General features: G+C 42.9%; 1 protein-coding gene across 1 annotated transcript in view; it reads left to right on the top strand.

Moving 5' to 3' along the window:
* Positions 1-12,346, top strand: part of LOC126418915 (glucose dehydrogenase [FAD, quinone]-like) — a 162,315-nt gene that overhangs the window by 99,988 nt on the left and 49,981 nt on the right. The window contains exon 2 of the mRNA XM_050085940.1: positions 6,346-7,533. Within this exon, the coding sequence (XP_049941897.1) occupies positions 7,327-7,533 (207 nt within the window). The 5' untranslated portion in view covers positions 6,346-7,326. The remainder of the gene's footprint in view (positions 1-6,345; positions 7,534-12,346) is intronic.

The raw sequence follows: 12,346 nt of genomic DNA, 5'->3' as shown, positions 1-12,346 counted from the left end.
ACTTACTATGATTATAATGAAGAGACAAAGCACTAGAAATTCCGAAAAATTACATTCACACGAATAAAATTCATGAAGTAAGACACCTCGATATTGTTTTTAAATAAAGAAAATATTTAGATCCGAACAAGGTTTGACCTCAGAACCTTTCGTTTATTAGTGAAACACTTTTTTTTTAAAAAAAAATATCGTTTTGTTCGTTTTTGTTCGTTGTATCTGCTCGGGGCGGACATCGCAAGACACCCGTTTCAGTTCGTCATTGATCGATTAACTCAGTTTTTTTTTTTATTACAGAGGGCAGCTAACCCTCTGACCGAACACGCTGAGCTACCGTGCCGGCGTCACCATAAGCATTACGCTATCGCAGCTCATCGTTCAACAGTTTACCTGGAGGACTCTAAAATGTCACGCGAAGTACCAACAAACACTATTAGTATGACTATAAATTATTTACGTTCCGTCGAAGTACAATAGGAAAGAAACAATTACCGATGTTCTTTGTTGCGAAAAAGCGGTTCGTGAGAATGATACAAACACCTTTCCTTGTTATCGCCTGAATTAGGAGGCTTATTGCTTGTTTTGGTTTAATTAATTGATAGAATATGAAGCAATTGGTGTAAAGAATGGTTTTTCCAAACTTTGTATAAAAGAAAGTCTGCTATCAAGACATTGCTTTTGTTCAATTACTTTATTTATGACTGAACATTTCTGAAACTGAAGACACTCGTCCGTGCTCTGCACTGCCGTCGAGTTCTGGCAACGTCGTTCTCTGTTCATTGGCTGACTCTGTATTGTGACGTCAGATGCGCAGAACGAATCTAAACTCGGCCGCCGTCATAAATGACGCGCACTATAGCACTGCTAAAAGTCGTCACCTTAATATCGACACCCGCTGCTACAAAAATAAAAAGTAGAGATATGTCATTACGCATCGGTAGAAGCAACATCCGCACTATGCTGCGAGGCTTCCCGGACACCTGTGGAAGCTCACAACAGCTACACAAAAGGGCTGCTATCGACTTAGAGCTAGTCAGGCTCAATATCGTTATAACAGCAATGCAGGAGACCAGGCTGCCAGAAGGAGGCTCAATATAGGAAAAAACTACACTTTATTCTGGAAGGGCAGAGATGTTGCTAGCCCCAAACAGCACGGAATAGGTTTTGCTGTCCGCAATGACTCGCTGTGTTGTACAGAAAATCCGTTTGGGATCTCAGAAGGCATTATGACTCTGCGTTTCACAAAAAATAGTGGACCACTGACGCTGATATCTGTATACGCACCAACACTTTACCTCAGCTGCAGATGCCAAGGATCAGTTCTATGAATAACTCAACGATGTGGGACAAGGAGAGCACTCCGGGGACCGTCTGTGCGTCCTCGGTTACATTAGATTAGTTTTTTGTTCCATAGATCCGTGCTGAGGAGATCCTCGTGGATGTGGAACATGTCAATTTTTTTTTTAAGCTGAAATAACAATACGAATAGTATGAATATATTCATCATTAGCTTCTATGAAAAAATTCGTCAATGGAGTAGAAGGAGCTGGCCAGTAGTAAGTCTTTCAGGCTCATTTTAAACTGATCTTTATTTGTAGCTAAATTTTTTTATATTTGCTGGCAAATTATTGAAGATGAGTGTTCCTGAGTAGTGGACCCCTTTTTGAACTAAAGTAAGCGCTTTTAAGTCCCTGTGTAGATCATTTTTGTTCCTGGTATTGTATGTATGAAATGAGCTGCTTGTTGGAAAAAGAGATATATTATTTAGGACAAATTTAATTAAGGAGTAAATATACTGAGAGGCAGTAGTTAGTATACCCAGTTCTTTGAAGAGGTTTCTACAGGACGTCCGTGAATTTACTCCACAAATAATACGTATTACACGCTTTTGGACTCTGAAAACTTTTGTTTGACTTGAAGAGTTGCCCCAAAATATTATACCATATGACATTATGGAATGAAAGTAGGCACAGTATGCAAGCTTTCTCACTTTTATGTCGCCTATGTGTGCTAACACTGGAATTGCAAATACAGATTTGTTAAGTTTCTGCAGTTCTGTGGTGTGCTCCTCCCAACTGAATTTATTATCAAGTTGTAATCCCAGGAATTTAAGACTGTCAACCTCTTCTATCTGCTCTTCTTCATACTTTATGCATATGCTGGGTGGAAACCTCTTACAGGTACTGAATTGCATGTAGTGAGTATTTTCGAAGTTAATGTCAGTGAGTTGGCTTTAAATCATTTATTAATATAATAAACCATTTATTAATCAGGTGGTGAATTCATCGCTCGTATTGGTAGTGATTTTGCCACTTGGTCTGACTGCCTTGGCAAACACCAAGAGGGCAACATGAATGAAAATAGTCTACGGTTGCTTGAATTGTGTGCAGAGTATCAGTTGTGTGTCACCAATACATACTGTAAAGGCAAACTGAACCACAAGGTTTCCTGGATGCACCCCCGCTCAAAACATTGGTACCAATTAGATCTCATTCTAACCAAAAAGGAAAGATCTGCGTTACTTAGCGTTACTTTTCTCACACACGTTCTTTCCTTAGTGCAAACTGTTACACGGATCATGCACTAGTAGCGACAAAAGTGCGCTTAGTGAGTATAAAGTTTCACTCTGACAGAACACCTTCAAAAACAAAAATTAATCTTTGCCAAACAAGAAACGCTACTGCAGTAGAAGTATTTAGTGACGAAATACGAAAAGAGGTGGATCCCTGGGACCCATCTACTCCTATTTCTGAAGACTGGCAGAAGATAAAATCGCTTCTTACCGTTACGGCTGGAAATGTGTTAGGTAATCTGGAAGCAAAATCCCAGGATTGCTTCATCGAGAACGTAGATATCCTGATACGTCTCCTTGAGGCTAAGCGTCAGGCAACTGTCATCTGGCATAAAAACTCATGCAACTCTACACGCAGGGAGCTAAGAAAAGCAAAGGCAGCTGTTCAACGCACTGTCCGAAAATGCATCAGTTCCTATTGGGAGCAACTTTGCACTGGCGTACGGGAATGTTTCAATGCTTGCGACAATGCTGGTGTGTACTCGGGCATCAAACGGGCCATTGGACCCATTCCAAAGAAGAGCGTACCACGCAACGAAATAGATGCAAAAGCCATCACAGATCGAAATCGTCAATTGCACCGTTGGGCAGAACGTTTCTCGAGCTTCTACTCACATTCCATCAACATTAGTCCAAACTCAATGGATGAAATTCCTCAGACGACACCTTACCATGACTTGGAAGTCACACCTACTATAGAGGAGCTTCAAAGAGCAATTGCACAGCTTAAATGTTGGAAGTGCCCTGGCAAAGACAACATCTCCATAGAAACTGTAAAATTTAAGCCAGTTTTTCCGCCGATTTTCAACTGAAATGTTGGGCTGAGGGTCCTGTGCCGTAAGACATGCGCGATGCCAATATTGTTACTTTATGCAAAAGTAAAGTTCATCGCGACGATTGCAACTGTCACCGTGGAATCTCACTTCTGAGTATGCCTGGAAAAACATTTACCCGCGTGGTGTTCCGCAGACTTCAGAAGCTTGCCGAGCGCGTATACCCTCAGGAACAATGGCGGTTTCGTCCCTAACGATCAACAGTTGATATGATTTTCACACTCCGGCAAATTCAGGAAAAGTGCCATGAGCAGAAAACCCCTCTGTTCATTGCCTTTATCGACCTAAATATGGCTTTCGATACAGTCAGCAGAGATGGACTGCATACAGCACTTTTGAAGACAGGATGTCCTCCGAAGCTCTTAAAGATTATGATGGCTTTTCACGAAGATATGGAAGGTTCTGTGGTCTTCTACGGAATTACATCTGAACCGTTTGCTGTGAAAAGAGGGATTCGTCAAGGCTGCGTATTGGCTCCCACTCTGTTCAATATGTTTTTTCTCAGCACTCCTCAAAGTTGCTTTTGGTGAAACTAACCTGGGCATTAATCTGTATACCAGAGCTGATGGGAAGCTCTACAACATTTCTCTGCCCAGATCCAAGTGCTTCCGAGAAGACTTGCTTGCTGACGATGCTGCATTTGTAGCGCATACTGGAGACGATCTGCAAGAGCTTATGGATAAGTTATCTACAGCATGCAAGCTCTTCTCCATGTATATAAACATAAAGAAGTCGGTTGTCATGGCACTAGGATACACAGATCCGTCTGTCATCATACTGGACGGCTCCTAGTTGAAGGTAGTCGATAACTTCTGCTATCTTGGTTCAATAATGACAGAAAGTCTCTGCCTGGAGGACGAGATAAATGCACCAATAGCAAAGGCTGCCATACTTTCGGAAAGGTCCGCACAATGGGCATGGAACAACAACAACATCTTACATTGTCGACAAAAATACTTGTTCTCAATCATGTGTGCTGAGTACTCTCCTGTATGGAGCTGAGACTTGGACGTCGTACGCCGAACAGGAACGAAAGCTCAACGCCTTTCACCTGCGGAGCTTACGGAGCATCTTGGGAATATCATCACGTGACAAACGATATGGTTCTGAAAGCTGCAAAACAACAGAACGCCACTGCCACGCTCAAGCAACGCCGCCTGCGGTGGTTCGGACATCTGCGTCGTATGGACCACTCCCGTCTGCCCCTGCGCACATTACTCAGTGAAATAGCAGGAACAAAGAGACCTCGTGGAAGACCTTCAGTACGCTTACAAATTGCGTAAAGCGTGCTATGTGCGCATTTAATATTGACAGTGACAAGTGGGAGCAACTCGCTGACGATCGCAGCAAAAGGAGGAAACTGAGTGCAGATGGAAGCAAGATGCACGACCAAGTATGTCTTAAGAACTTAGCTGCAAAACGATCGCGCAGACATTAGCTTATAACTAACCCTTCTGCTGCAGCGACTCATATTTGCCTCGCTTGTGGGCGCCAAGTCGGCTCTCGCATAGAACTTCTGAGCCACCAGCGAAAATGTCTCCAGGATGCCACTTCAGTCTTCCGACAGGAAGCACCAGGCCATTATAAAATGTTCAGAGAGCCATAGAATTAATCATGCGGTTACTTCTCAAATCACAATCTTTTATGCTGCACAACGCAATGGAGTTAATGATATAATCTGTCACTACACAAATAAGGTGAAAAAAGGAGAAAATTTTGATTGTAAGGTAGGTAATTATTCCGGTCGTTGCCATAATCATACAGGTCAGAGCTTCTTATGTTGTTTATCAATATTTCAAGCCGATTCTAAATTCTTCTTCAAGGGATGATTTGTAAGCTAAGACCTCCGAAACAACGGTGACGCCGGAAGCGTACTCAGAAAGTTGTATGGCAAGAACTTCAATGAAACGTCCCCTTAGAAAAAATTGTGAATTACTGTGCTTGTAAACCTCTTACGTTATTTGCTTTTCCAACAGGTGAGCAAAACTGAACGTACTCAGACATTACTCTCTTTACTTATTCTGATCAACACTAAACTGACACACAATATTTTTAGCGCAACGCAATCTGACTTTTAATAATCCCTACAAAAGAATGACCCTCACTAACAATAACCTATACCTTTCATGAATCACTTACCTCACAAAAATCTTCCTTATTCAAACTACTGCAATTTAGCGAGCGCCACTACTGCCAGCTAAATAAAAGATTCTAACTACTGAAGTCACTAACTACTGATAGGCATAGTTAGCAAATGAAAGATTTTGACAGAGAACAAACAATGTATTTACCTTAATAGTGTTCATAAGTCATTATATATACAGCAGTTCATGACATCCAGTCTTACAAATTTACTCACTCTGATGGACACACGTCTAGATCATCCGCTCTCAAAACTCCGCCACCTTTCTCCCCACATCCACCACTCCTGGCGTCTCACCTCCAACTGCGCAACGCTACGCGCTGTTCACATCCATCTGCCCAACGCTACAATGACGAATATTCCAACAATGCAAACCAGCCACAGACTGTACACAGCACAATCAGTGATTTTCATATAGAGCGCTACGTGGCGTTACGCACATAAAAACGCAAACAGCCTACTTACACTTTCTTTCAAGGCTACATGTTAACACTGTTTCATGATACCTTTATGTAGCGGTTCATCAGATAATCCTTCAGCGAATTACTTTCCAAACTCAGATATGCAGTTCACGTACTACATGCATACCAGTTTTCTTTTCCGCTTATACTTGCCTACTAATACATTATTTCGGCGTCAGAAGTATGAAATAATTGTAAAAACCGACTGAATCACAGCTGTGGAGACAATGCTTCCTACCGCCTAAACCAGCTTTGCTCGCAAATCTTATATTTAGTACCGTAACAATCTACAACAAAAAAGAGAAACAATCTTTACGTTGTCTCTCTTTCTGTTAACAGGTGCAGTGATGACGACTTTCGACTTCCACGAGACACGTGTCGCCCTACGAAGTGTGTCCGCCGCTCTCCGCCACGAAACATCAAAAATACTCTTCTTCGAGTTGTGCCACAAGGAATCGTGCCGATCGACACTGAACTTTTCGGAAATAAGGAGAATACTGGAAGCGCTTCCACGACCCGCATAACGACGAACTGCTTACGGGACGTGCCACTTCACTGAACTATTAATGCGGTTACGAACCAGTGAGCAAGGAAGCGTTCTTAATTTCCCAGCATGAGCAAATAACGACGAAGAACTAGTCAAGTGTGATTAGCATGAAATTCGAATTCTTGTCATTTTTCACAGCCACGGGACCATACTGTACCACTTAGTATGTGCCACTGCTGTAAATACACCAAGAGACAAAACGAACACTGAGAAAGTGTGTTATAATACTAACTTCATAGTTGTCAGCACCCTCGCACATTTATATGTACGGTAGTTGCACGTTTCTCCGTGTAAATCTAGGAACAGTCTAGTCACAAAATCATCCACACATTCTTCTTTATATTTTATTTTTATTTTTAAATACAAGTATCCGTGGTTTTATTTTCACGACAGGCATCCAGTGTGCATTTGTAGTTTTGTTTCAGTTCGTGTGTTGTGTCTTACTTCTAAGTGCAGCAACGAATCGTTTCACTCCGACACAGGCTATTGTGTATAAACATTCACTTGCACGTTTTGACGCGTTTTAGGAGTGCGGGAGCTAGTTGCACCGTCAACAAAGACGCGCAAGTCAAACCCAACCAGTGCCATATATTGTGCTAGTCCATTACTGTGATCCTCTTGAAAACAGACACATCCTTCAGTAGGTGTGAGCAGTTGTAAGTGACCGGGGGGAGGTTGCGTGTCCGGGAAGCCGTGACTCGGCGAGCAGGTGACCACCCGCGGCCGGAGGGAGCCCCAGAGCAGAGGAGGAGGAGGAGGTGGAGGAGGAGGAGATGCTGCTGGGGGTGGGTCTGGTGGCGGCGCTCAAGACGTCGCTGTGGCTGTTGCCGCTGCTGGTGGCCGGCGTGCTGTACTGCCGCTACGACGCGCTCGACCCCGAGTCCAAGGTGGTGGAGGCGCGCCGCCTCCAGCCGCACTACGACTTCATCGTCGTCGGGGGCGGCTCGGCGGGCGCCGTCGTCGCCAGCAGGCTCTCAGAGGTACTGCGGGCCTAACAGCTCTGCTCCTTATGTCGAAAGCTCGGTTCTGCAGTACGTACAGTGCTGCGAGTAGCGTTAACATGTGAGAAATGCCGATGAAACCATCCGTCAAAGACTTATTTGTATACTAACTGCTTACCCGAAGTTGCTCAAACCCAAAACTCCCGATGTCAGACAATCAGGTAAGTAAAAAAACGTTGTGCACCTATGGAGTATCAGACAAAACTCCGATATAGTTCGTGCTATGTGCTTGGTCCAGGAGAAAGTGCGTAAGTGGTAAGTAATAACTAAGATCTAACCTATGGAGCGCAGGAAATGCGTAACTGTAAATGTTTGTCGTCAAGTGCTCTAGCAGAGAACGTCGTTAAGGCGTTAGTTTGTCGTACCAAGGATCCTGGATGCGAGCCTTGGTACTGTACTTTAGTACGTGTGAAATAGTTATATGTGAGAATATGTTCCAGACATGTAAAGGGACTGTTCGGAGTTTATAGCAATGTTCTATTCGGTCTATTGGGAGCCACTTGCGGTTCGTCTATTTGAAAGTAGAAAACCTATGACTACATTTGTAGTTTCACAGAATAAACAAGACAACGGGAACGGAAAAAAAAAACAATTGCATCACACCTGTGGAAGTATTAACGGTAGTAATACTAATAGTTTTTGTTGTTGTTATTAGTATTGTTATTAATATTTATGAACATTCTTTTACATGTCAGGAATAATGTTGTCACATTTAACAGTTTCACACGTACTGCAGTATAAAAATTGGTGTAATCAGTGCTCGAACCCGTGACACTTGGCACAAGAAACTAATACTCTACAGACTTTCCCGCGGAAGCTCTACGTTACGCTTTTCCTGTGCTCCATAGGTCAGATGTTACTTATTTCTAACCAGTTACGCACGCTCTCCTGGGACCGGCCGCTGTGGCCGAGCGGTTCTAGGCAATTCAGTCTGGAACCGCACGACCGCTACGGTCGCAGGTTCGAATCCTGCCTCGGGCATGGATGTTTGTGACGTCCTTAGGTTAGTTAGGTTTAAGTAGTTCTAAGTTCTAGGGGACTGGTGACTGAGAGCCATTTGAACCATTTTTGAACGCTCTCCTGGACGACAGCACATAACACGAACTGTATCGGGCTTTTGGTTAATGCTCTGCTGATATACAACGTTTCGTACCGATCTGACCGTCTGACAACTGGAGGTTTGAGTGTAAGTTAATAATTTATTCCAATCTTATACAGTCTCCGAAGATAGCAAGAGGAGACAAGTGTTAGAATTATTGCACAATCAGCTTAACAACTCATGCATCCAAGTTGCTGACAAGAATAAATGTAGACGAATGGTAAGGAAAACTGAGGATGTGTTAGGAAAAGGGAAAGACACAAGAGACGCAGTTCTGACATTGCGGTTGATAAGGAATGCAAGACTGAAGAAAAATCACGATGCCTTCATAGCATTTGTCGGCCAGGAAAAAGCTTTCAACAATGTAAAATTGTGCACGAGGTTTGAAATTATGAGAAAAGTAGGGATAACCTATAGGTAAAGACGGGTAATATTCAATATCTACAAGAAGCAAGAGGGAACAATAGCAGTGGGAGGTCAAGAAAAGAAATGCTCGAATTAAAAGAGTGTAGTCTCTTGTTCCTACTGTTCAATCTATACACCGAAGAAGTAATGACAGAAATAAATGAAAGATTCAAGTGCGGGATTGAAATTCAGAATGAAAGAATATCATTGGTGAAGTTCGCTTATGACACTGCTATCATCAGAGAATGAGAAGGAGAATTGCAGAATCTGTTGATTGGAATGAGCAGTTTAATGGGTACAGAATATGAATTGAGAGAAAACAGAACAAAGATGAAAGTAGTGAAAAGCATCAGAAATGAGAACAACGAGAAACTTAACATAAGAATTGGGGACCACGAAGTAGCCGAAGTCAAGGAATTTCGCTATCTAGGCAACAAAATATCCCATGACGGGCAGAGCAAACAAGACGTAAGAAGCATACTAACACTGGCGGAAGGGCCGTCCCTGGCCAGTAGCACTTCGTTTTGCGTGACCCAGCTGCGATGGCGATGGCGACAGACCCCCACCCAGCGATACGCCGTGCTTCAGGTCACTGCCGGGCTCCCGCACACATGCTGGATGCGCCTGTGAATATGTGCGATGCGCTGGTTCCCCGCCAAAAGTAACTCAATGAACAGCCCTTTGCTTGGAACGCATTTTCATTACAGACGCCATTCTGAAGACCCCGTACCGCGCCGCCGCCTACCGGAAGTTCATGAAACCGCAGGGGCCGTAGCGGGCATAGTCCAACAAGTCACACAACAAACTCAGAATTTTTCAACCAAAGTTGGCGGAAATACAAATTTGTTTTGCATAACTTACTGAACGCCCTTCGTATTTTCATGAACACTTGGATACCCTACCAATCAATAGCCCTCCAAGTTCGAAACTCTATTGTTGTTGTTGTTGCAGTACCTACTGCAACCTACATCCTTCTGAATCTGCTTAGTTTATTCATCTCTTGGTCTCCCTCTACGATTTTTACCCTCCACACTGTCCTCCAATGCTAAATTTGTGATCCCTTGATGCCTCAGAACATGTCCTACCAACCGATCCCTTCTTCTCGTCAAGTTGTGCCACAAACTCCTCTTCTCCCCAATTCTATTCAATACCTCCTCATTAGTTATATGATCTACCCATCTAATCTTCAGCATTCTTCTGTAGCACCACATTTCGAAAGCTTCTATTCTCTTCTTGTCCAAACTATTTATCGTCCATGTTTCACTGCCATATATGGCTACACTCCATACAAATACTTTCCGAAACGACTTCCTGACACTTAAATCTATACTCGATTATAACAAATTTCTCTTCTTCAGAAACGCTTTCCTTGCCATTGCCAGTCTACATTTTATATCCTCTCTGCCTCGACCATAATCAGTTATTTTGCTCCCCAAATAGCAAAACTCATTTGCTACTTTAAGTGTCTCATTTCCTAATCTAATTCCCTCAGTATCACCCGACTTAATTCGACTACAGTCCATTATCCTCGTTTTGCTTTTGATGGTGTTCATCTTATATCCTCCTTTCAAGACACTGTCCATTCCGTTCAACTGCTCTTCCAAGTCCTTTGCTGTCTCTGACAGAATTACAACGTCATAGGCGAACTTCTCCCTGGATTTTAATATCTACTTCAAATTTTTCTTTTGTTTCCTTTACTGCTTGCTCAATATACAGATTGAATAACATCGCTGGCCGCGGTGGTCTAGCGGTTCTAGGCGCTCAGTTCGCAACCGCGCGACTGCTACGGTCGCAGGTTCGAATCCTGCCTCGGGCATGGATGTGTGTGATGTCCTTAGGTTAGTTAGTTTTAAGTAGTTCTAAGTTCTAGGGGACTGATAACCACAGATGTTAAGTCCCATAGTGCTCAGAGCCATTTGAAGCCATTTTTGAATAACATCGGGAAGAGGCTACAACCCTATCTCACTTCCTTCCCAACCGCTGCTTCCCTTTCATGCCCCTCGACTCTTATAACTGCCATCTCGTTTCTGTACAAATTGTAAACAGCCTTTCGCTCCCTGTATTTTACCCCTGCCACCTTCAGAATTTGAAAGAGAGTATTACAATTAACATTGTCAAAAGCTTTCTCTAAGTCTACAAATGCTAGAAACGTAGGTTTGCCTTTCCTTCATCTTCCTTCTAAGATAAGTCGTAAGGTCAGTATTGCCTCACGTGTTCCAACATTTCTACGGAATCCAAACTGATCTTCCCCGAGGTCGGCTTCTACCAGTTTTTCCATTCGTCTGTAAATAATTCGAGTTAGTATTTTGCAGCTGTGACTTATTAAACTGGTAGTTCGGTAATTTTCACATCTGTCAATACCTGCTTTCTTTGGGATTGGAATTATTATATTCTTCTTGAAGTCTGAGGGTATTTCGCCTGTCTCGTACATCCTGCTCACCAGATGGTAGAATTTTGTCAGGACTGGCTCTCCCAAGGCCGTCAGTAGTTCTAATGGATTGTTGTCTACTCCCGGGGCCTTGTTTCGACTCAGGTCTTTCAGTGCTCTGTCAAACTCTTCACGCAGTATCGTATCTCCCATTTCATCATCATCTACATCCTCTTCCATTTCCATAATATTGTACTCAAGTACATCGCCCTTTTATAGACCCTCTATATACTCCTTCCACCTTTCTGCTTTCCCCTCTTTGCTTAGAACTGGGTTTCCATCTCAGCTCTTGATATTCATACAAGTACCTCTCTTTTCTCCAAAGCTCTCTCTAATTTTCCTGTAGGCAGTATCCATCTTACCCCTAGTGAGATAACCTCTACATCCTTACATTTGTCCTCTAGCCATCCCTGCTTAGCCATTTTGCACTTCCTGTCGATCTCATTTTTGAGACGTTTGTATTCCTTTTTGCCTGCTTCATTTACTGCATTTTCATATTTTCTCCTTTCATCAATTAAATTCAATATTTCTTCTGCTACCCAAGGATTTCTACTAGCCCTCTTCTTTTTACCTACTTGATCCTCTGCTGCCTTCACTACTTCATCCCTCAGAGTCTTCTACTGTATTTCTTTCCCCCATTCCTGTCAATTGTTGCCTTATGCTTTCCCTGAAACTCTGTACAACCTCTGGTTTAGTCAGTTTATTCAGGTTCCATCTCCTTAAATTCCCACCTTTTTGCAGTTTCTTCAGTTTTAATCTACAGTTCATAACCAATAGATTGTGGTCAGAACCCACATCTGCCCCTGGAAATGTCTTACAATTTAAAACCTGGTTCCTAAATCTCTGTCTTACCATTATAT

The sequence above is a fragment of the Schistocerca serialis genome, chromosome 9 (genome assembly GCF_023864345.2).
Source record: "Schistocerca serialis cubense isolate TAMUIC-IGC-003099 chromosome 9, iqSchSeri2.2, whole genome shotgun sequence".
NCBI lineage: Eukaryota > Metazoa > Arthropoda > Insecta > Orthoptera > Acrididae > Schistocerca > Schistocerca serialis.
The sequence above is the reverse complement of the archived record's forward strand: the minus strand, read 5'-3'. Positions and strand labels throughout refer to the sequence as shown.